Consider the following 26,071-nt stretch of genomic DNA (forward strand, 5'->3'; position numbering starts at 1 on the left):
TTTAGGTCTCGGCGAGGCAGCGTGCATGCGCTGTCTCTCCGAGACATCTGGTAATCCATATGGGTGTTGAAACTCTGCCCATTGCTGGTTAGTTTCTCGTGCCTTGCGATTCGTTAACTTATGTATTCTTTTTGTTAGCAGCCTCATTCCTGGTTCTTCATGCCATACGTAACTTCTGTTCATTCCGGAAGCAGCACAGCCTAACTTCAGTATCCTTTAGCCTAGACATCGAAATTGTTTTATTTTTTTTTTAAAGTGTGCATTAACATGCGCACGCATCCCGGCCGACGAACGCAGTCCCAGACTCACCCCTCCCCTCCCCTACTGCTCCCTTGTTTACCAAGCGCCCTGTTTGTTTTAAAAATGGTGCACACAGCACGTCTGCAGTTGTTAGGGCAGACTGTTATCGCTGAGTTTGGGAGGTCTTAGTTTAGCCAGAGACATCGCTTTAAGTAAATCTAGGTCCAGTAATGTGGCGGTCAGTGGGAGTACATTGGGGAATAAACCACAGCCTTATTTAACTTGGAATATCCCTCATGGGATTAGAAGGCTGATACTCCTACTGAGAATTAATCTGCTGCCTTTAAGAGACGTCACTGGCATCTGGGATAAAACACCTAGAGAGAAGAGAATCTGTGAACTGTGCCAGTTGCAAATCCAAGATCTTAATCAGGTTTTATTTGCATGTTCAAAGCTGCAAATTGCCAGGCGAGTGTTTTTAAAACCAGTATTTATCAACTGTAATATTCACTCTGCTCAGGATGCACGTTCTCTGGTTTTGTCACCCCCGAATAAAATGTTTTGTTTTAAGATATACCAATTTTTTAGAACATTTTTGCCTATTTACTAGAATTTTGTCTAACAGTAGTACCCTGGTTTTGTTTTAATATCTACTGGTTGGCTATTTAATAGTTTCACGTATTCATTGCATCATCTGCACATTACTTACTATGTATATAAGAAATGTTATTGGCCGGTCATGTGATTGTTTTACGTATCATTGCTTATTTGCACATTTCACACTATGTTTGATATCATGTTATAGTAATGTATAAGGAAGGAATTTTGTACTGTATGGAATGTCTGTCTTTTTAAATTGTCAGTGTGTTTTTGTGGACCTCCGTCGGAGTTCCAAAACAAAATAAATACATTGAATTGGAATTGGGAGGTCTTATTCCTGCGAGCCTATTGGCATTTGTGAGCAAACAAAGGTGATGGTGGCATGTAAGTAAATGCCCCCGTGGTGTGACAGAGACGTCTGACCAGCACCATAACCTTCCAGCACCCCTCTCTGACGGTCAGCTGCTTCTGCATAGGGGCTCTGACTATTACTGCTCTAGTTCATGCAGTCACCACATCCCGGCCGCCAAACGCAGTCCCGGACTCACCCCTCCCCTCATGTAATACAACTGGTGCTATGTAAAGCCCTCTGATACCCGATTCTAGTCTGGTTCGCGCTATATAAACCTCACAAAAATAAAAAGTAATTTTTTTCACTGCCGCAATTAAAAACAAGCTGGTTAAGGCGGAGCAAATTTGTGCACCGCTGTGTGACCCACCGCCCAAACCTTAGTGAACAAAGGCCAATATTATTTCCAAGCAAGGAGCACCACCTCAAACCCCTTTTCTCCTGTGGCAACCCTGTTGTTCACTCCCTCTTTCTGCCCTTCTTCAGCTCTCAGGCCTCCATCGCCATCTTAATACCAAAGGAGAAAACCTAACTACTGCCTCCCTAGCGGCTCGAGCCACCCATCTAACGAGCCCTGAGAAAAGCAGAGGAGAGAGGTGCGAGCTCGCGCAGGGTGCACCCCTGCGAACCCCATCACCAGCAGAGACAGGATCTGCCCCCACAGCCTACCTGTGTTGCACACGTGCTGGGACAGGAGGCGTACGCGGGCCGGCAGCCGCGCAAACCCCAGGTGAGTGTCGGCGCTGCGCGCACTCTCGCTGCAGCTTGTGTGGTCGCGCTGCACAGGATCAGCACTGCAAAGCTTCAACGAGCCGGCAGATATCCCGATGTTTCCAGAGGCGACTGGTGCATCAGGTGCAGTGGCACCGGGGCCCACAGGCTTGACGTGCCCACTGAACTCTGGGTGTTGCTGTCATTTAGAACTCAAACATCAGTCAAGGGGCCCAGATCCTTCTTGCAGACGCTGCGGTGCTTGGACTGCGCACTCGCAGCATGGGCGCTGCAGCACGGGGCATTTCACCACCACCCCGGCCACCTCCACACCCCAAACCTGGGAACACGACATGGGGGTGTTACTTAACCTCTCACTTGACGCCATTAGGGGTGTGCCAGTTTTACACGGGGGAGATCCGTTATTAGAGAGGATGTATCTTAACAGTCGGAGTGGGCGACTTTGAATAAGGGGAACCGGGTTCAAGTCTGATGGGAGGCTCAAGCATTTTGTGATTCTGTGAAAATCACTAAATCTCTCTGATGCCTAAAAACAACATTTAGAAAATTAATGTGTCTGTCTGTCTAATGCAACTGATGGTCATGTAAAGTGCTCTGATACCTTCAGGTTAAGTTTGTACAATATAAAACTGCATACACGAACGCACGCACGTACATACACACAAATACGCACAAAAAATGAACTTTGCTGTTCGGTTGGTGAAATTTCCTGTTCACTAGTTACAAGAGGCCTGTCACTGTGCAACTACAGCCGAGAGTCTAGTTGCATCTTGGCTCTTGTTATTGGTGTGCAATTCTTTACAACGCGAGGCATTTCATGTTAGTGTATTAGATTACATCATTGTACCGAGGTCGATATTACAAGGTACAGATTCCAAACATGTGCATAGAACCATGTATGCCCCCTCGGCCGTGACGAACATTTATATTTGTATTTTTTATTTTCATTTATAGAGCACAATTATCACCAGCAGGTCTCTAAGCGCTATCAGAAAGAGAGTGGCACAGCCTAGCCCACAGATGCAGCGGGGTTAGCATTAACAAGAGCCCCAGGCCTCTAGGCTAAGAACCGTTTTTAACTTCTTCCTAAAAGGAAGAAGGGCGCACTCTTTGCGCAGTGTCTCTGGTAGTTTATTCCACAAAGGGGAATAAACATTCTTTGTGAACCTAAAGGCAAGCCCCCTCCTTATACGTGCTTACACCGTGAGCTGATGCATTTCAAAATGCTCTTTTGTGATGAAGGAAAAGGAGGCACTATGAAAACTGTAATTGCCTAGGATCACACAATGTGGTCAACTGGCAATCAGGACTGGTGCAAGGTTTCCAAGTTTTACATTGTGCAGTTCAGCCACTATATGGTTATCTCCTTCTTCCTTCCATTTTACATCACAGCTTAATGCTTTATTTTTAATTCTCAGAGGCACTAAGTCAGTGCTTTGTATTCGGTGCATACACTTATTACACATTAAACAAGGTTGATACAAAAAGCCTTTCTGCAAAAAAATGCACAATTAAGGAAAGTCTGGGTAAGCTATTTTAATAATGATATCGCCAGCTCCCCTGACTCGACAAAAAGAGCGAATTTAAGGCAAGTGCGTGTATTTAAAAAAAATGTTTGGGTGCTGCTAGAAAGTCACATATGTCACATCAGTGCGTGAGACATGCAATGCTCAGCTGCAGATAGAATCAACACCCTCTATAGTTCTGTGAGGTGCTTGAGGGGAACAATCTGCAATTTCAGAACAAACTGAAACAGGCATTGGCAAAGAGAGTAGGCCCTGTCTATGTGAGAACTATTGGGTTAGACATTAAGGCATGTTGTACAGCAGAATGGCTGCAGTAGAACATGGCAAAAAACTTTTCTGGAAGCCAAATACCAGACCTATTCAGCTTTGTCAATGTGTCTTTTTTGGAATGTACTACAACAACGTTGCTACTGTGCAGCATGGTTGAAAGTAATAACAAGCATTGAAAATGCAATAGGTCTCGCCTTTGATTAAGTTAAAGCCATTTGCTTTGCTAATGGTATTGTATAGCAAAGCAAATGGCTTTTTTTGTATATGCAGGTTCCTTGCTTTGTATTCTGTGATCATTTCAATTGATACAGCTGCATACATCAATATATCTCCCCTCTGGGTCTACAGTGACACCTTGTGGCTAAAATGGGACTGCAAAGGCCTCCTAGGTGATAGTGCAAGGTCACATGAGCTACTTATAGCTGGTGAGCTGCAGTAGATATTCAGGCGTTAATCCTGGTTGGCGGTGGTGAGAGTAACACTGGACTGCGAGAGAGAATTTGTAATTCTGTGCAGATTCTTTTAAGCAACAAGGTTTCTTTAAAAAATTGAGTTCTCCTGTAGATGCAGCTAGATGAACCTGAAGCGCACCAACACCCTGACAATCAGACCAAGCAAAATGCTAAGGAGGTCTCTTGAAGTACATTTGAATGCAGGGGTGCCGGTAGGCATGTTAGGTGCTAGACACCGTCTGGGACTCTTGATGCAAGTGTTACTACAGTGTCACCCTATGGGGCTAATGCATACCCCATTTCGGGATGACCAATATGCGAAATACTCATTTATAAACTAATGTAAAAATAATGCAAGAAAAATCAGCATCTGATAAACTACAGGTAAAAATAAATATATTCTAATATTTAAATACTGTATATGGCCAAAGACGGACAACAAAAGGTTGGCAAAAGATGGAATCTGCATACTATTTGCTTATGCCTTTATTTTGAACTTTTACTGAGAGCCACTGAAGGAGGTATTGTTGTAGGGATCAGGCAAGATACAACAGTTTTCCTGGGTCTAGCTTCCACTTTATAAAACATGGAAAATAAACAAATAAAACATAGGGGCTGCAAAGGTAGTAAATTGTGCACACATTCTGGACAATGTCTGTTTTCTACTCTTAAATAAAACATGAGACACGTTGAGGATGTAAATTTCTCTGAATGCTGTTCTTATGCAGAGAAGCAAACCAGCCTGGTTGTAATTTACCACCAGTACCGGAATTGGACTGCAAATGAATTTTGCATTGATTTTGGGCGCCTGGGGACCAGTAAGGCCTGATCCCCCACATCCTGCAGGAGTAAAGGCACGTCTGTCGTAAATCCTCCCATTGCCCCCGGTACACAGCGATTTACGCCCAAACCTTACCTTCAGCCTCCGCTCGTGATCTCCACTGCACAGGGAATTTAAAGAGACTTTAAATGTTTTCCAGGCAGGATTCAAGTTGTTCATCACAACCTGGGGCAGAAAAAATAAAATATTTAATGTGAAGCAGAAGTAGGAATAATACAATAGATGAAAAGTGGAAATTACTTGAAAGAGTGACATTATGAAAACACTTTTAAGAATTGCAACCATGATAATGATGGGTATGAAAATGGTAATACTGATTATAATGAAAATTATATCTGTATGATATAACCAATACTATTATTATTATAATCGCCATCATTAATAACAATAATAATTAACACAAACAATCTTACCGAATTATTGTTATTATTATTATTATACATTATTATCATTATTATTATTATTATTATTATTATTATTATTATTATTATTATTATTATTATTATTATTATTACCATCGTATTATTAGTAGTATTTGTATTATTATTATTATTATTATTATTATTATTATTATTACTATTATTGTTATTATTACTGTCATTATTATTATTATTGTCGTTTTTATTATTATTGTCATATTATTTTTATTAATATTATTTTAGAGGCACAAGGTGGACCGACATATGAACAAGCAAAAACATTTATAAAAAATTTGAAATTACTATGAATGCCAAATCATTTTGTCAGCTTCGAAGGGTGAACGGTGAGTCAGCCCTGCCAACGTTTGACAGCGTGATATCCAATGTGCGCATAAATCTCAGCAGCAGGCGCTTACCCACTCAGCTATCTTGGCAGATACTTTTGGGCGATGGTGGCTGAAAAGTGTGAGTTGAGGGAAGCACTCAAGATGTGCTGCCCTAAGAGTGAGGTTGAGGGGTCAGCCAAGCATGCTGACATTTGATAGCTCACTGATGATATATATATGATTGCTAATCTTTGGTCTTAGACACACATTTCTAATTTTGAAGGTAACTGAAAAAAACAAATGGCATTTACCTTAGACCAAAGTCAGAAAGCACTGGGAGCTGACTCACACCATATGGTAAGCGTGGAACATATGCATTGATTGTGTCCTCTTGTATTACTAAGGTGAAAAGCAAGGAACTTAGTCACTAAGATTTTACTATGAGCACGTGTGTCCTACCCTTAACTTTACAGCACTCCTGACCTACTGCTGAATTCCAGGAGTAAGCCTTGCTTACTCCTGGAATTCAGTGACATAATGAATATAACTTGAAGTCCAATTCACCAAGAATTTGCTGTAACTTACTTCTCTTTGCTTACTCTTAAATTCTATACATAAGGTCTTTGAAAATGTAAGCTCTTGAATTCAGGAATAGGCCAGGAGTACTCTAGGAGTAAGTCACAGTAAATCATTGGCTAATCGGATGAAATGTGTTGGAATGTTTCAGTAAAGTTTTTTCTTTGGAAGGTCGACTTTGTAGAGATGTTTTTTTTTCAAAGACTTAAGTTAGGGAACAGGTGGTTGTTATCAGGCAAATAATTTCAGAATCTCAGTGTATAGTGGACTTGTTGAATAGTTTGTAACTTTTTGGATTTCAGAATGCTTAGACAGTAAAAATGTGATCCTAGTTAATTTAACTCCTGCAGTTACTCAAGTATTTGGGGTATGATGGTTGCCCCAAGTTCATACCTTTGACGACATTGCAATGAGTTTTAGAGGCAATTTTTGCTGTTAGTGACTAATGACTAATTGCGCCCGCTGCCTCTCCAAGTACCCCTGCACCTGCCTTCGGGAATGCAGCGGGTCCAAATAGGTGATTCGGCCACATGGTCCCTTGGAGTAAGTGTCACTACAGGGACATGTTCTCCTCACTTTTCCTAAGTGGCAGCGCTCTAAATAATAGTCACTAGACGGTGCTTTAAAACCAGGACAAAGTAAACCTGTATGTCTAAGTGTTTTGTCCATTTGTGACTCTCCAACTGCTAGAGACAGAACAAAACAGTGATTTGTAATGTGATATTTTTAATGTCCTGATGAAAGCCTAGGACCCAGGGAGACCACAGAATCAGGCTGAAACATATTGACTTCAGAGAGAGTGCAAGGGGAATAGTTCCTATCAGCATCCATACATTAGTTGTATCCATATCTAGGGCACCTAATATTAAAGGAAAAATGGGGTGTCTCAGTGGTATCTATCAAATGTGCTCCCTGAAATATGATCGAGCCCGAGTTTATAGGGATCAGGACGAGACCCAATGATGAAGCATGTCACTAAAAGAGCGGGCGAGTGTCTTCAACATAGAACATAGTAGTCCTTGCTTGGGCCATTCCACCAGGCTTTGGGTTTGGAAAACTTTTAAACCACAGTGGTAGACATGACTATTGGTTCCCTGAGAGCAGGTTCTGAAAGGCCAGTGGTGGTTTAAGAGAAAGAGTCACAAACGATATTGGTCAAAGCTTTCTGACTAGTACATGGAGATAATGTGCCTTCTGTACTCCTGGGCTGCAACAGTGGCAATGACACCGGCTACACACTCCACTGCTCCATCAACATCACCTCAATCTACATGCCAATTCCTTGTAAGTTCCTGTCCATGTTCAGATGCTGGCACTACATGGTCTATCATGTGATGGAGATGGTTCAAGTTGGTGACAAAGAGTAGGAGTATGCTGTGCCCTAAAATGGCAACCCATAAACAAACAAGGCAGTTATACAGTGAAGGGCACCTTCAATCAAAACTATTTCACGTTTTGTAAATCTGAGTTACTTACTACATTTTTTTTCTACCCTTGAAGTTGTATTTCCCTGGTTGGGACTATGCTGTATATTCCATTTGCATATACTATGCCCTTTCCTTCATGTGTGTGTGTTCCCTGCCCCGGTTGCCATTGTCCATCTGGTTCTACCCTGTCCCACAAACTACAATCCTTCCTACATGGAATCTTAGTTGTTTCACTCCACCTTTCTTGCCCATTCCCATTGTCATTTAATCTTCTCGCATCTCATGACTGCTGATGTTTGAATATGACAAACTTGCAAATGGCAACACATAACATACACGTGTATGCTTCAGTGTCCTGTTAGAAGACAATGAAGCATCTTTCTCCTTGTAAAAATTGTTTTTGCTACATCAGTGATAAGTGATTTAGGAAATGTTAGTGGAGCTTTAGTGAACTCCCACAACACTGCTCTCGCAACACACATCACTGGGGAACACTACCACCATTGCAATGCCATCTCTTGTCATTGTACTGCCACCCACCGTGTAACACTAGAAGCATAATGCCACTGTAGTGCAATACCCCACTCTCAATACAACCGTACTACTAACATCAACACTTAAATGCCATAATCCAGCACTGACCTTTGCCCACAGCTCCACCCACCACCACATCAAAGAAAACACTACCACGCTACCATTTCCCACCCTACACTACCACAAATTCAGTACGACCATCTCACTCCCACTTCCAACTACCCTCTCACAGCACTGCCTCCCTCTGTTACTGCAATACCACACACAGCACCATGCTGACAGATCCCTGCAATGCATATATCACATTTCCCACAGAAGACAAACTACAACTATATCTGGGGCGTGATCAATTTTTTTTATCACTTCTAATGTTTGGATCTAAGGGACTGAAGTTATTTTTGTAAGTATGTCACAACTCATTAGGAGGTAAATTTGAATTAATAGCTCATCTGTACCAAACTAACCTCATCTCCTTCCTGTGGTTGTGGTGAAGCCTTGCTTGTGATTTGAACAGCTAAAGTAACTTCTACAGAGCTTTGAATTTCACTCAGGACATGTTTATTCTTTGAATTCTAGTACTTGCTGTCCTGAAGATGTTTTCTCTACTTATACATTGTCTTAGAAAACCTCATAGCTCTGCTTCTAATACACACACAAACCATGAAACCATGAAATCATAGACATGAAAGAGGGGGATACTCCTTTATCTGCAAAGGTAGATGAATCATGCCATGCAGGTCTTCCATGTACCTCAGTTCTGTGAACAAGCTGCTGAGTCCCATCATCATTCATTCGAAAGGTTTCAAGGAAAGGGTCAGATTTGCTGAAAAAGTCCTGAAATAAAAGACCAAACAGTTCTCTCAGATAAGCCTTAGTTTAGCAAGCCTCCCAGCTAGCATCATACTATAAAACTATCTTCACCTTAAGGAGCATTTACTGAGTTTAATTTTCAAGGGTCTTCATTATCTTGCCTACTCAACTCGTCCATTTTCACTTATTTTAACTTCATAAGGTAGGACCTGAAATACCTTTTCCTTGGCTGCCCCGTGACCAATGAGGCTTTGATACGTCTCAAACTGCATTACTTAAAAAGACCAAAGATAACATTTCTTTAGAAATTATGGATACATAAACTTGGACAATTTCATTTAACATAATTTAAACATTCAGAACGCCTTCTGCCAAAACAGGGTGAAGGGGGTGATGTCCAGCTATCCTTTCCATCCCAAGGCTCAGCAGGGCAGCGTACCTAGCCAGAGAGTCCTACGTCAATCTCCTTCAAAATATTAGGCTAAGCAAATTATCATTTCAATATTTGTAGGAAATTTTAAGACATAAAGAGTGAATGGAGTCTGGATTTAGATCAAGAAACCCAAACAGGACGTCCCTTCATTTTCTTTCTTTCTCACAGCTGCACTCAGCATCTGGAGCACCTTTGCCTGGGACTGAGGACAATAACACTGGTGCACTCTTCTTCTGTTAATATTAAGGCTACATTTTCTGTCACTTCAAATGGTCGAACAAGTCATTATGTATCTCTTAAATTAAGCTCACAGTGTATTGTATCATTTCATTAACCTCAATCCAATTTAAGTTACCAGAATAGAAGAAAACACATACCTTGTAAGGCTCTGAGTTTTCCATTTTTAATTATTTTTGCATATAAATACAGATGGAAAACAATATGATTTATTAAAAATGGACAAAAACTGCAACTAAGGGCCCGATTACGATGTCGGGCGGGAAGCCTCCTGACCAGCTGTGGGAGGCTTTCTGCCCGACATTGTTGGTTTCATTCTGACCACCGTATTACAACAACGGCGACCAGAGGGAAACTGCGGGGGGATTCAGCTGCGCTTCTTTCAGGCTCAAACAGCCCATCAGAGCGTCGGAAACACTCATAATCCCATAATGATGGCGGAGTCAGCCTCGGCTCCGCCGTCAGGATTATGATGCCAGTTTCCAACAGCCTTTCCATGTCGGCCGTTCCGACATGGAAAGACTGTCAGAAAGTGACTTTTAAGGACCCCTAGCAGGGGCCCCTTTTTCCCATGCCCCTCCTGTATGGGATCTGGGTGGCACCTATGGTGCCCCCCTAAACATCCCTGCACCATGTGGCAGCCGTTGCAAAGCACTCTTTCTTGCCATGGAACACTTCAGTGATTTTAAAATGCAGTCCAGCCAGAGCACAATTGTACATACTTTGGTCATGTATGTAGATGGTATAAAAAACAAACTGTAGCCCACACAAGACATTTAACTTCCATGCCACTGATGAAATCTGCACCAATTGAACTTGGCTTCACCGAAAAGTTAAATAAACCTATTGCGTCACTGCTTTCTCCTCTTAGGTATTTGGTCATTGCTATAAAATTAATTGTCAGTCCTTAGTATATGGTAAGTTTAGAGACCCCAGTGGACTTAATGCACTTACGTGTGCACCACCATGGTGTCTGGTGTCATTTTAAAGCAAGGGCTGCCTTGCAGGTTGTTTTTAAAATAAATCTATATCCAAATTAGACTTCGGAATTAAAAGGACTTTCAAAGTCTCAAATTACCCTACCTTTTTATGACTTATAAGTCACCTCTAATATCTGCCCTAGGTGCCCCAAGTGCAGGGTGCATTGTTATAAAAAAGCAGGGAGAATGTAAAAGATGTTTTATATGCCCTCACCAGTATTGTCAATAGAACACCGCTCTACAGCGTCCATGGCCAAAACCAAGTATCAAATGGCAAATTGCAAATCTGGCCTATTTAACACATTTCTTTTATTATTTACCACAGTAGAGCCCACAGGTGTTGGGTCCGAGGGAGTGCGAGAGGTTTTTGGAAGGACAACCGTTTGTGTTCTCCCTTGAAAGTACAACTACAAAAAACAAATGGGCCCCTACAATTCTAGCCCTACTGCTGGGCTTTCACACATTATCGTGTAGGAACTTTCTCACCAAAAGTATGTATCGGCTGACTGGCCACTCTACTCCTCCAGTACTATGGATTTTCACATGTGTGTAAAAAATTGATCGGGATAGCTTTACACACTTCACAGGCTTCATCATCGGCCATCCCACATTCTCCAAAGAATCCTATAATGGCGAACAAGCCCCTATTTAGGGCTGCAAGTCTGTCATTAGAAGGAGACCAAAGGGACAAAGAAAAAGGAGTCCAATAAAAATCCCTACCGCCTACCAGTCAAAACTCACTAATATTTATTCTTTGATGGAAGAGAGATGATTAAAAACAAGAGCAAGTGGGACAGTAACAGCCCAATTATTTTGCTAATATCCACTAATTTTCAGGTCGACATGTTTCAGCCCTCCGGCGGCCCCAATGGGATCCGCGGCTTTCTTCAAGAACAGGTTGGACCCTATTTGACCCTACAATATTTCCCTACATATACTTCGCAGGCGTTCCAATTCTAAGCATACAATACCAAATTGCTATTCGGTTCAATCTGGGTCCTTCTGTTCTAGGAGGTTAACCCCCTACTTTTGGGGATTGTTCACCTCATGGAGGAGCAGAGATTCCTATAGTCACACTTTCGTCAAAGATCTCCCTCGCTGAATCACCTAAGGTGTATTCCTGTCCTCCTCCCGACTCATACAAAGGACCTATCACCTCCACATTGTCACTGCAACCAGCTTGGAGCCAGGTCAGGGACATCAGGAAATACCATGCACTTCAAAGAAACTGCAAAGGAAAGGGCACCAGTTATAAATAAATGCTGGACTTTTAGACCCACTCTTCAGTTCACTTTCTGGACCTGCGGAAGGACTCTCAGTAAACTGCCTGCTGCAGTGACCTGCTGTGCACTCTTCACAACTGCTTTGCAGTACCTAGAACGACTGCTTTGCTGCCTGTAATCTGCCTTGTACCCTCGGAGGCCAGCCCTACATCTTCCACAGGACCTAGAACTACCAGCGTGACTCCAAGGGCTTGTTTGCTGCCCTCCTGTTCAGAAAGATGGGGACACAGAAGCCTCCCACCACCTTCAACCCACACTTGGACCCAGTCTCAGTGAGTCCTGAACTCTCAAGTTGTGTCCCATCAGTCCTCGACACTTGGTTGTTGTGCTGAAGGTTCCCAGATAGCCAAATCTAAAACTCAAGACTTCTGGCCAAAAAAATGCTCTGGGAACCCGGAGGATACCAGGACCAACCTGCTCACCTATCCACCTGAGGTGCATCTATTCTATTCCATTCTATTCTATTCACATTTATATAGTGCATGGCTACCTGTAGGCATCCCAGCGCTGGCAAATGCAACCCAGAATCCACCCGCTATGTCCCGGGGGGAGAGCAGGTGTCAAATAACCATGATTTTAATAGAACCTGAGTTCATTGTCAGTACATTTTTTATTGTGGGGAGGGGCATTCCATAGCTTAGCCACATTGTATGGAAGGAACTGCAGCCAGATGGCCGTAAGAGGATAGAAGAGCTCTATTTGGCATGCCCACAGTATTATGAGTATAGCGCCACAGGACCGCTGTGACAGCCGGAAATCAAGGAACTTGGGGCAGTCTTGCAGCGGTCAGAGGCAGAAATATGCTGGCAATACCTCAGTAGCACTGCCAAGAATATTTCAAGTTGCTCTCCACCACCCTTTTCATGGCAGTGATGCTGACATGAAAAGTGTAGCAGAGAGGCAACAAAGAGGGTCCTAACAGGGCCACCTTGCACCTCTGGTGGTGCATGCAGGGGGCACATGTGGTACCCCCCTCACTTTGCACCCCAGTTCCTGCCCAGTCTGGCATCTATGCCACGCTGTGCAGGAAGGTGCAGTTGGCGCTCTGAGAACCGCTGTCTGCATGTTAGGCTTGTCTATGAGCCTAGCAGACTGCAGCAGGACTGCCCGCCAGACCGGGAATGAACTCCTGATCTGGCAGGCAGTTGCCCCACAGGTTTGGCAGGCATACAGCGGACAGCATGTTGCACCGTGCGCTGTAGGACTGACAAACTCGTAACAAGGCCTTTAGTGTGAAACTGTCTAACTGTACTAGCATGTTGTGATCCTTAAAGGAGGAGGAGAGATCCAGGTGCCCATGTTGTTAATCAACACTACTGTGTTCACTGCTCAGCCTTTTGGTACAGATTACACATTTAGCCTTTCCATGACTTTCTTGTATTCTCCAATGTCCCAAGCTAATTTTAAACCAAGATATACCTAACATTCTTCAAGCATAGGTGTGTTGTTCTCGTGAGATGTGTCTGAAATCGGCAGGTAAAAGCAAAACAGTCTTCTGGCTTAAGTGTTTTCATTTCCGCCACATAGTCTATTTCAGTTCATTAAAGTTATATCAGGAAGAGGGGAGTTTGTCCAGATACTTTCCTGTGGACATTGGCTCTGCTCCAACAATCTTAGAAAACACATTTATTTGTATTTTTATTTACTTTTTTAAAAAAGATTTCAGCAATTATTTTTTATTTGTCATACCTTTAGATTTCCCCCCTGTTTCCCCTGATTGCCTACTCCACGTAGCCATTGAACACTGCATTATCATTTGCAAGCGAGGGTCCATTGGGACTGAGAACAGTCTCAAGCATTTCATTGGTTTTGCAGCCAGGTAGCTGTTTGCAAATGTTTTGTACGATTGTGGACTTTCACTTGCCTGTTACAATTATCAGTATTTATTTGTGCAGTGTTGTAGAATCATAAAGGGAAAACTAATTTCACCACAGCAACACACAAGGGAGTTTGCCATAGTTACAAAACCTTAGGAACTTGTGAGGCCCTGAGGTGAGTGTAGTTCAAATATCTACAATTTCCTTCTCTGATTGCCCTCAGTGACATTTACTTCTTACATAAGTATGCAATGTTCCACTCCCCGCAATTAATAGTTAATGTATCAAATAATCTTCAAGTTCTAAACTTTAATAGAAATTAAAAAACTGTAATCAAATTAAGCCGGTAGCCTAAATCTTTGCGGACTCTACAGCGGTGGCTGCGACTTTCCGAGGACATTGCCAGAGGTAGAGTTAAATATTCATGTTCATAAGCGGGTTCTCAATACATCAGCATAAACAATTTGAATTTAAGGCAGATCTGTGTTTTCTTCATTTTTTCCATTAGCATCTCACATCTTCAGAAAAGTGTTTCTACTGTTTAGCGTCCTTGACTTCTCTAAAGTAGTTTGTGATCTCAGCGGCGGCAGATGCTGATTATGTAATAGTAACTGCGGGTGGGCAGAGTACTAACGCTATTCACATGCTAACACTGAGCCTCTGAGGAGCTCTTACAGGTACACAAAAGAACATCAGCAGAAGCAGCTGGAAAGGCAATATAAGACAGGCGTGGGATTGAAGATGTACCAGAAAACTTGCTATATTATTTTACTACTGTTTTACTGTAATGTCCACCATTCTGCCGAAAAGCAAATATAGGTTTTTAGGTCAACTGTGCAATAGTAGCTCATTCATGCCTCCATTGTGTCTTGCCAAAGGGTTCCAATATTGTCAAAGAATTAGCAGTCGCGGCCAGCATGACTTGCGGGTGTGGAGGCAGGGGGTCGTATGAGGATGGGGCCACATGGGGGGAGGGTTTAATTTAAAAATAAAATAAAATAAAAAAGTTAACTTATCCTCTCCGCACATTCCCGCATTGTCTCTGCTCCTCTCCTGCTCTCCTGCCCCCAGCAGGATCAGGGAGTAGGCAGACTCCCTCCCCTCCCCTAAGCCAATCACAATGCTGCAATGGCAATGTTGGGATTGGTCGGGACACACCAGGTGCCTATGGGAAGGCCATTTTCTCCATGTACGCTGCATGCAGCCTACATTGAAAAACGGCAGAGTGCGCATGACTGGTTTGGTTGGTCCTGGGGCAGACCAAACAGACAGCGACCTCAGCAGTGGGCAGCCACTCCTCTCCGTGCACCCAACCAAACACTTCTGCTTTCTCACAGTGCGAAAAGCAGAAACATAAAATGGTAGTTTAACCATTTTATGTTTCTGCTTCTCACTCTGCGGGAAAGCAGTGAGGCGACGCTCCTCCGCCCTAGTGGAGAAGCCGCCCCTGAGAAGAGTGCTACAAGGGGCTTGATTCTAGAAAAGAAAATCTACTCAGTTAGGAGTGGTATTCAAAATATCGCACTCCAGTGTATCTACAAGATATCACATGTAAACAAACAGCTGTGAATATAGCATAAATCAATGGAAGGAGAAAAAACACGGAAAGAATAAAAAGATGTATTCAAAGAACATTTTATAGGTTAAGTGGAATAATTCACAAAGTAAAAATATGGGGACATATGAGAAAATCAATTTAAGCAAGGGAGTTATGAACAGAAGTATGGACAATATAAACACAACAGTTCATAACTAAACATCAACTCCTGAATAATTACGACAGACAACCAGAATAATTAATAAACAGTGGTTGTAAGTTTGTTCAAATGAAATGTTGATGGAGATGATGAGCGTGTCGACGTTTCGGTCTATGATGCTGCCGTCATTTAGACCATCTTCAGGACCAAAAAATTCATTGCTGGTAAGACGGGTAGGGTTTGTAACCCTACCCGTCTCCGGTCGATATACTGAGAATCGTTGAAGTAAACGGAACTACATTTTTGACACAAGCCGACTCTCTTATGACAGCTTACTACACAGCGTCCACTTAATAAAACGCTGTCACCAAGATCTTCTTCCCGCCTTCAATGGTTGCCACTTCTCATTTTGTAGAGAAGGCTTCAAGTGTAATTTCCAGGGGTGTCTTGACCGAGTACCCCATGATTCGTGATTGATAAATCGGCAATTCGGGTAACAGATCAGGCCTTCGCTCCCCCAAGATCGATGTAAAAACCCCCCACGCTTGACCCCAATTGCCAATGTTTTCATTTACCTTAAAGGCGGCCATTTTTGCGCGCCAAACACTCGGATGCATGAGCTCCTTCTGGCCCTTGACATGCTCCATCTCATAGTGATCAGTAAGCAACGAGAATATGTTTTCGCGCGTTTTTGCCAAAATTAACCAATTAGAGGGTGTATTTAACCCAACATCCCACAGTAGATATCACCTCCACTCCTACTCGGACGCTGGCCATAGGGGTACCGACGGACAGGTATGAAGCTAGCTGAACATGATACTCTGCAACTTTTAGTATCAAGCTTTTTCATTATCTTAAGTAACTTTAAACTGTGCAGTTTACTGCATGCTAGTCTGGTTGTCTTACTGCTATCAAATTAGCCTCTTTGTGCTTCCCCATATTTCTCTGCATGTGGGTTCAGCTTACATCTTTAGCCCATCCATAGAACCCACGTTTTACATTTAGTTCTATTCCCTAGCTTAGTCACCTACCATGTGTCTCTGTCTGGGTTGAGTCTTGTTTTAGTCAACTAGTTTTAGTTAGTGTTTAAATACATATATATGGACAAGTGGAGCATATATACTCTGTACCTCAATAGACTAGTTCATTAGAGGTCATTATACTTTTCCATTCCTAACAGAGCGGGGCCTCCTTCTTTCCCGAGTGGGTGCCGGGTGAGGTGAGGCACTTTCCCAGAGACTGCTGGGTGAGTAGAACATAAATCTACGAGCTATGTGTAGCTAATTTGTTTATAAATCAGATGACATATGTAGTTTCTGAAGGGCTGAGAAAAGTCTTCTGCAGCCATTGCTTATTCTTAGTTGTGTTGTGTCTTTTTGAAGTGCCACTTTTTCACCAATTGCCTCTCACTTTTCATTCAGGAAAATCTGGACTAATTGGATGACTACCAAGGAAAACTTTGGGCTCAAAGATCCGGTAGGACTAATCCAATATGTTAATCACACCATTTGTTTCTAATAGTGCAGATGCATAAACATCTCTAGGTCCTGAAGAAAGCTCGGACCAGGTGTCCTATGAGCTGAAACATGTCGACCACTATGCACTACGCCGTGATATAGTCATTTGTTAAAACTATAGGCGTTGTTTTTACCCTTGACCCTGGACAATGCTAAATAAACATATTTTTTGTCACAGGAGCCAATTTTAAAATCACCCTTATTTTTATTTGTGTTTTCACTAGCACTGCACCCCATTGGTCCTACCTCTGCAATACTTGGGTTAAGAAGACCACCTTCCAGAACCTATCTCTGCATCATTACTAGATGCATCAGGAGGAAATCTTGGTTCATGGTCCATATCCCACATGACGACACTCCACCACTAAGGGTGGGCTGATGGGACTTTTTCTAACCCATTATTGTCATTGGGAGGTCAGTTTGGTGTAGTGGTCTCTTTGGCACGACACAACTCTTAGTTTAGCAATTTGACCAGGTACCTCTTGTCTGTTTATTTACATACTCCCCTGCCCATATCTTTTCCTTAATAGCCAAAGGAACATGCTGACCCAATTTTTCCCTACGAGAGGGAGCCGACTCATCCCTCGCAATCGGCAATGGCCGCTTACCTGCACCAGACGTTGTCTCTGCTACTGAACCCGTCCCCTGCGGCTTCTCTACTGCTGCAGCCGGCGTGGACACCTTCGCTGCTTCCCGTGACTCACGCAGTTGCTTCATTAGCTCCTGTGCGTCGACAGCCGTGGCGCCCTCTTTACCTTTTCCCAACCACGCTGCCAATTGTGCTGCCAACTCGGGCGGCATATCTTCCTCGGACACGGGGGTGACCACAACGGGAATCGGATTCCCTTCCTTCGGCACGGGAGTTGGTGCCTCGAGCGGGGCACTGGGACCCGGGATGTCTTCTCCCGCTGCTCCCCTCCTGGGCCTCTTGTTTTTCCCTCCCGGGGCTGCTCCCGCCAAAGGACGTTTTGGTCCCCCTTCCTCGTTCTTATCCACTCGCCTCTTTAGTTCGGTCATCTCCTTCATGAGAACACGCAGCATCTGTTCGGTAGTCATGCGCTTTCCCGCCTTCTTCGGCATTCTCCAACAGAGTATCTGTAAAACAAACAAGAACGATTACAACGCTCAAAATTGGCTCTTCGTTCCGTCTCGAGCTCACGTGCAGCGAGGAGGTGCAGCTTCAGAGCACAGGAACAAGAGGATGCCTTCGGATCTTGCTTCTCCTTTTATCCGTCTTCAGGGCGGGCGTAAACCCGCCCCTGCCTGCCCCTAGGGCGTGGCCAGCTGCGTCAGTGTCTAGGCCAACCCACTCTAGGGCGGGAAAAGGCGCGCCCCGGCTACGCCGCTTCGGGCATACCAGCCGAGACTCGCCTCCCGCCCAAGATGGCTTCCCGGGGGGATCGTGGTACTCTGCCATACGTTCGGGGGGACCGAGTGGTCGCCCCTTTCCATTTTTTCAGGACAGGAGCTTTCAAGTATTTGATAAACCATGCTACTTGCAGTTATGTTTCTTGTATGGAGTGCCTCTTCGTTGAGCTTGAATCTATTTATTCTTTAAGTGCGCCCTCTGGTAGAGATCGTACAAGCCTTCGCTCTCTCAAAAGGGACTTATGCAGATGACACCCAAATAGTTATGTCCCTTACTCAAGGGAACTGGTCAAACGTGCATCAACTTGGACCCTGCTTGAGGGAAGTAGCAGGCTGGATGGCCAATTGCAATCTCAAACTTAATGGTGATAAAGCCGAGATCATGGTGGTTGGCAATCATATCAACAGCTGGCCTTTATTTTGCCGCCGGACTCCCTAGGAAGTCCTCCCACCCCTAAAACATCTATAAAAACCTAGGTATTTGTTGATTTGCAAATTCACCTTTAAACTCAAGCTAGGAAGGTTGCAGCAAATTGCTGTGACGAGCTTACAATTCTCAGAAAGATGCTAGATCTCACTGGTTAACCAATTGAACAAAGGATACAATTTAAGGCCATTTGTATTGCTGATAGGGTGTACTACAAAGAGGGCCCTCAACTGATAAGTCCTTATTGCAGCCCTATGTACCTGCTGGGGCCTTGAGGTCTGCAACCTCAAGGTTAATTGTGACTCCAAAGGTTCAAAGGACAAGAAGTAAAGTTTGTTCCTTCTCCCCATCTGACCCCTAAGCTCTGGAACTCCTTATCGATTAGGATACGCAAAATTGAAAACTAACTCATCTTTAGGAAGATGTTGAAGGCATTTGTTAGTTACTTAATTGTGGTTTTGGACTGTCTGGTGTCCAGTGCTGGAATAGCTGATGGATTAGAGTCTTGTTGGTGGTTTACCGCTAGGAGGCCTATTGGATAGCCATGCGCTCTATAAGCTGCCAATAATAGAATAGAAAATAAAAGCAACACTTTTCTGGACTCTACACAGAAAAGAAAATCCACCCTGAAAAGTAATTAACATAAAATAAGTAAATTATAACTAAATAACTGACGGACAAATGCTTAACTTAAACCTAAAGATGAATACAATGCTTTTTATTTGTATTTCCATAATACAGAAAATAAAACAGAGCACAACAGAAAAAAAGAAGCCAACAATAAGAATAATTAAGGGTGGGCTAGTTCGCGAAGTAGTGCTACGTGAAGTGCACTTCGCACTACGCGAACTTCACGTAGCACTACGCGAGCTGCGTAGTAGCATGTTCGCACTGTGCAAGATGCGTTTTCAATGATTGCACAGTGCGGACAAGCATCCGCACTGTGCAATCATTGAAAATGGCATCTTGCACAGTGCGAGCTGTAGTTTTCTGCTGCTTGAGTAGATTTTACTCGAGCGGCAGCTTTCTCAACGCAAACTGGTAGTTTCTCATTGCGAGACGGTCGCGAGCATGCGCAACCACTTGCAATGAGAAACCTGACCTCCCCGCGTTTAGAATCTCGCCGGGATGTCATTTTGCTTGCTCGCGGTCGTGAACATGACGTTGAGGACCACTAACAAGCAAAAAATGACCGCTGCACTACGCTATGCTGCACTACACGTGTTCGCACTGTGCTACGTGCAGCTCGCGTAGTGCAAAGTTGCACAAACTTCGCAAACTACGCAAGCGTAGCGTAGTGCTTCGCCCAGGGTTAAAGAATATCATCTTTCTAAACTCCAAACTCAATAAACATTAAAAAGTAAATATTTAATGTAAAACAACCAGAAGCACTATTTAATTTCAAAACAAAAATAGAAATGAAGGCAAAAGAACCTCAAAACTTTTTTCAAACATATTACTCTGAAACAAATTCTTATTTAAAGAGGAAAACAATCAAGCACCTGACCCACCTAAATAGAAAGACATCAGAAAACATTTTTACAAAAGAAAATGACATCTAATGTGTATTATAAAATGTAAAAAAAGAAAAAAATGCATGTTTGAATATTATTGCTAATAGTTAGTACAAACAAATAATTAATATATAAATATGAAACCCATAGATATAATGTTGCAGAGATGCACTTACATCAAATCTCAAAAAGGAAAACTATTATTGACCCATATGGAATATACTTACAGTCAAGAGAGCAAAAACACAGAAAATATACATTGGAAATGTACAGGATATTTTGCGAATACATGTTTTTGGAGGGCTACAACTAAAAACTAAATATACAAAATGTTACATAAGATACTCACCTACCAAATGTTACAGACATCAAAGTTAGAAATGTGTTACATAATGTTAGGGAAACCAGAACTAATTCATAGGAACCCACTGAAGCTGTTTTAAAAAATATCATAACAAGGTTCCTGAATATGCTATATGGCAGTTTCCAGGTATCCCAAACTTAAGAAAGACTTGAACTACAACAGAAAACGAGGAACACATCATTATGTATGACAACTCTAACAATGATTGAAGAATAATAATTTAGGAAAAAGAAAACAACCTACTCAGATTAATACAAAGTAACATGTGGATGATGGACACCATATTTAAATCGTTCCCTCTATCTTTCACACAATATACACAATCCACGGTGAATACCACAGCAAAAACCTACCTTAGTGTACACTTTTGCCTAGCAATGTTCACCATACCGCAAACTACTAACTCAATCAAAATCTATAAATTACAACAACTATCCTCAAAAAGTAATCATTGACTTTGAACAAGGAATGATTTGGTCAATTTTAAAAATATACACACATGCAGCTATTCAGAGCCGTTCCTATCTTTTTAACCAGAGCATATGGAGAACCCTTCAAAAAACTGAACTAAATGTGGAGTACTTAACAAACGTACAATTTGCCTAAGAACTAAAAAATGAATTGCTCTAGCATATGTCTCAGATATAGCAAATCACTACAACCTTCTAATAGGTTCATAATGCTACCAAACACACAAAGACAAACTAAGTCCCATAATGGACTATTTTGAAGATACTTGGTTTAGTAAACTGCACGCTTCTGGTCACAAGCCCTAACCCAAATGTCACATATCATGTTGGAACGTATGCAACTGTGCCATGCCAGAGCAAACTGAAACAACTAAAGCAGTGGAAGGGTGGCTTTAGCCTTCCAAGGCACACTAGACTGAAGCAATTCTTCAAACTACCACTAGAAATTTTAAAAAAAGAACAAAGCTGCCAGCAACATAGAATATAACAAGCTATAACCAACGAAAACCAAAAGAATCAAACCAACCTAAAGACATACATGAAATACTACAAAGCATAGTACAAACAGCTACTGACAACCAAAGCCTACCACACCCAGAATTCATAGCAAGAACTCTATTGTATACAATCTAAATATCCCAACTGGAAATATCAACAAAAAAACAAAGTAATTTATTTATTCATTTTACTTTCATAATTTTTACTATCAATCAAAAATGTGGATTAAGGACAACAAATATAAGCTACAGTTCTGTTAGTGATGCCCATGATCTTGATGTAATCCACCAAAATCAAATCCACAAAAATAGAAAAAAACAAAGTCCTTAAAAACTGACAAAAATCAAAGTGCACAAAAAATATTCACAGCTCTAAATAGCACTCATCAGAAACCATTTAAAACCTGAAAAAAAATTCAAAAACTGCTAACAAAAAACTAAAAAAATTAAGGAAATTAAAAATCATTTAGTTAATATATAACCAATCTATTTCCTTTAACCCCTTCGATGCTCATGACGAGCTCAGCTCGTCATGAGGCACGGTTGAGCTGTGCTGATGACGAGCTGAGTTCGTCATGAACAATGGGAATAGAGATCATGCAGCACAGGAGGGGAATTGCTGCAGCAGCGATGGTGTTAAAATTAAATAAATGCATCCAAAAAGAAAGAAAAAGAAATCCCAGAGTCTTATGAAAACCTGTAAATATCCTGGAGTCTGACACAGTACTCACCCACTCAACATAAATAACAACTATGTCAGGTGGAATCACTTCCGCCTGACATCGACTCGGTCATGGGACCGACCGACATCCGGTCGGCGGACTCGCTCATGTCATTAGGATGCGACCGAACACTTTTCAGTTGCATTCCTATATTTCAGTATGGGAGCATGCATTACGGTCATAAACCGGCCATAATGCATGCTCCCATAGTGAAATGGGAGGTGAAGTTTATTACTGCACCCCAGGGCAGGCACCTCAAGGTGCCTGCCACAAGGTGCAGGGATCAACAGGGGGGCACCATACGTACCCCTTCAGCCTTCACTTGAGGTCATGCACCAAAGGTTGGAGAGCCCCCAAACACGCTTTTCGTCATGGTTTCCATGTCGGACAGATCAGCATGGAAACCATGTCGAAAATCATGCATTGTAATCTCAAGGGCGGAGAGGTCCGCCATTGAGATTACTGGCTGGACACCCACTGGTGGACTGGCTCTCCGAGCCTGTTGGAATCCAACCGGAATGACAGGCTGGTTTACTTTCCGACCGCCTCTAACATAATGAGGCAGTCGGAAAGTAAACCGACCTGCCCATTACGATGCGGCCCTAAAGGCTCTGACGGGAGGTCAGAGTCTTTACGGGCCGTACCGTAATTGGCCCCTAAGCTTCATATAAAAAACATGTGATACACTGTACAAGGTCATGCAATTAAAAATTACACAATACATTAAGGTTTACCGCACTACGTCTAATATTAAAACAATCAAACACTAAAAGAGTTAACCACATCAAAACACCAACCTATACTGTCTAAACAAGCCTTAAACATATCCCTCAACTACCCAGAAAAGTAACTCAAAATGTGAGTTTCATGATCCGTAGAGCAGCAACACGGAACCACAATGGCACAGAAGTTGAAATGACTGAAAACTAGGTTGATGGTCTAAAATATAGAGAGGGTATTTAAACCAGAGGGCTGCAGAATAAAAAAATACTCATTATCCTAATACATAGAAAATTATGAAAAACTTGATTAAATAGTTTTATAATAATTTTTTGCTGGAAAAAATGTGTAGCAATGATTACAAATGTTATAAAAACATAAAAAATGTACCATAACACGGACAAAATAATACTTACCAATTTATAGTACTTAATATTATATATATATATGTATTACCTACTGGCGGTCGCCAGTAGGTAGTTATAGTTAGGACCTAGTTTCCATAGGAAATCCACAACATTCTATTTCGAATAACTTTGGCGCTGGTGGACGAATGTTCGCGAAATTCTCCAAGAAAATGGCCTGCTCCACTCCGCTCCTTTCCTGAAAGTTTGGGGGTGATTCGTCAATTGGGGGCCGAGAAAAAAGGGGGTCCCAAAACATGTTTTCCCCATGCAATTTTCCATAGGACTTTTAGCCAGGGCTACAGCCCGAACGGCTGAACAGAAGTACACCAAATTTGGCAAAAAGGTAGAGTTCAGTTCTCAGATTGTGCTTTTTGCTAAATGGTGTAAATCTGTTCAGTAGTTAATGAGAAAATCAAAAGTAAAATCATAGTGATATCTAGAGACGAAGTACCGTACTCTGTACCGAGGCACAAGAAAGCAGTGAAACAAACATGCAAAACACGCAAAGGTGGCAGGGTAGAAACACCCTGACCCAAGGACCCCCAAGGCCCAAAAAAAATATATATTTTTTTTAAATTGCGGGCTACGAAGTACTGTACTCTGTACTGTACTTCCCGAACTGTACTTCCCGAACACATGCTGGGGGTTCCTGGTGGGCTAGTTGGCCTCCAGGGACCTCCAGTATGCAAGTTGAATTAGTTCCCCCTCTGCAAACATGCCAGGGGGCTGCGTTGTAGAGAGGTGTAAAAGGGGCGTGGCCTCATTACACCTCTCTACAATGCAGCCCCCTGGCCCATACTGGAGGTCCTGGTGGGCTAGTTGGCCCCCAGGGACCCCCAGTATGCAAGGGGAATTAGTTCCCCCTCTGCAAACGCGCCAGGGGGTTGCGTTGCAGAGAGGTGTAAAAAGGGGCGTGGCCTCATTACACCTCTCTGCAAGGCAGCCTGAAGCGTGGACTCCTGTGCTTTGTTTTTTAAAGACCCTGGGTGGACCAGGTCCCAGGTCAATGCTTATTTATGTAGCGGGGGTCTGATGGGGCCCCCAAATTCCCCGGGCTTAATTGTTTATGCATGGGGGCACGCAGCCCCCCAGCAGCCCCGGGGACCGCCACCTCCCCATCGGCTTATATTTAAAAAATGTGAGGGGGGCTCCTGTCCCCCCACGCTACCCCGGGGATCGCCACTTCCCCTGGGCTATCCTTATTTATGTGTGGGAGCCACGCAAGCCTCCCAAGCCCTGGGGCCCGCTCCTCCCTGGGGTTAAAATAAATAATGTGTGTTGGGGGCTTGAGCCTCCCCACACTGTCCCAGGGACCATCACCTCCCCAGGGCATTGTTTAATTGAATGAGGGAATCTGTTGCGAACCCCCAGCCCCAGGGACCACCACCTCCCTGGGGCTTTCAAAATATAGGGAGGGGGCCGCGCGTCCTCCCTCTTGGAGCCCTCGATGACCCTGGGGACCGCCACCCCCCAGGGCCAGCTTCTACATTTTTCACAGGATGCCAACCCCCAGGACATTGCTGTTTGCTATGGCAAACACTGCACTAAAAATAAACACTAAAATAAACACTTAAAATAAAAGTCTGGCCATGACACGGGGATTGGGTCCCCGGGGCCTAAATTGGCTTCAGGATCAAAAAAGAAATTGTCATTTACAGAAATAAAAACATCATAATACAATATAAAAACAGTTGAATAATATTGGGTAAAAGCATCATATTCAAAATAGCAGCAATTACAATTAAAAAAATATATCACATACTCTCAGATCAGGGTAAGTTAAAAAAAGCAGTAGTAACAGTTAATTTCAATCAATACTATTTTGCATGTGCTAGGGTTAATTTGATAAAAGCTTCAAACGTTTTTGCCATACATACAAGAGATACCTAGTTAGTGCAAATGCAAGCCACCTGGTATTATCAGATGTAAATATCCTAATGACCTCAGAAGGGCGAATACAAGATAAAATGCGGCACACAGGGATGATCCATTTTTTCCGATGATCATTATATGCAGGACAGAAAAAGAGAAAGGGTTCTATAGTCTCTGATTTATCCAGACACACAGGGCATATAGGTGAAACGAGTGCGTTGGCCCAAGAACTTCTTCTAGTGTGTAATGGTAAAGTCCCATATCTGATCTGCAAATATAAAGATCTAGCCTAAAGTGGCTCAATGTCATCTAAAAACTGTTCAAAGGCAAGCTCGCATTTAAAATTAAGAAAATGTATTGTAAGCGAGCCGTTGGTATTTTTTATCAAAAATACATGGTCCATAAAAGCCCAGAACTTTAAAAAAAAATCAGAATAGTCGCCTTCTGGATAGACCCTAGATCATCCCATAAGTAACTCATACTAAGCTTAGTAAACCAGTCCCTCAGCCGTTTTTTTTGTGTAAATCAAGAAGTTTGCCCATAGCACATCTTAATGGTACCTTAGTGCTGCTCACCCAAATTCTTAACCAAAAGGTAAGAGCCCTTAAGATAGCGAAATGTCCTATACATCTTAACCCTAAATC

The 26,071-nt window shown here is 42.7% G+C and overlaps 1 protein-coding gene across 3 annotated transcripts in view; it reads right to left on the reverse strand.

Annotated features, from left to right (window-relative positions):
* The window catches only part of CPNE4 (copine 4), a 1,444,425-nt gene that overhangs the window by 571,306 nt on the left and 847,048 nt on the right, over positions 1 to 26,071 (reverse strand). For 2 of the 3 annotated variants that reach the window (XM_086942068.1, XM_086942067.1), the window contains exons 6-7: positions 9,043 to 9,126; positions 5,086 to 5,175 (exon numbers count right to left, since the gene is read on the reverse strand). In XM_086942068.1, coding sequence (XP_086798194.1) covers positions 5,086 to 5,175; positions 9,043 to 9,126 — 174 coding nt within the window. The remainder of the gene's footprint in view (positions 1 to 5,085; positions 5,176 to 9,042; positions 9,127 to 26,071) is intronic. The other variant, XM_086942069.1, reaches the window with a different exon arrangement.

Source organism: Lissotriton vulgaris, chromosome 10 (assembly GCF_964263255.1).
Source record: "Lissotriton vulgaris chromosome 10, aLisVul1.2, whole genome shotgun sequence".
NCBI classification, from domain to species: Eukaryota; Metazoa; Chordata; class Amphibia; order Caudata; family Salamandridae; genus Lissotriton; species Lissotriton vulgaris.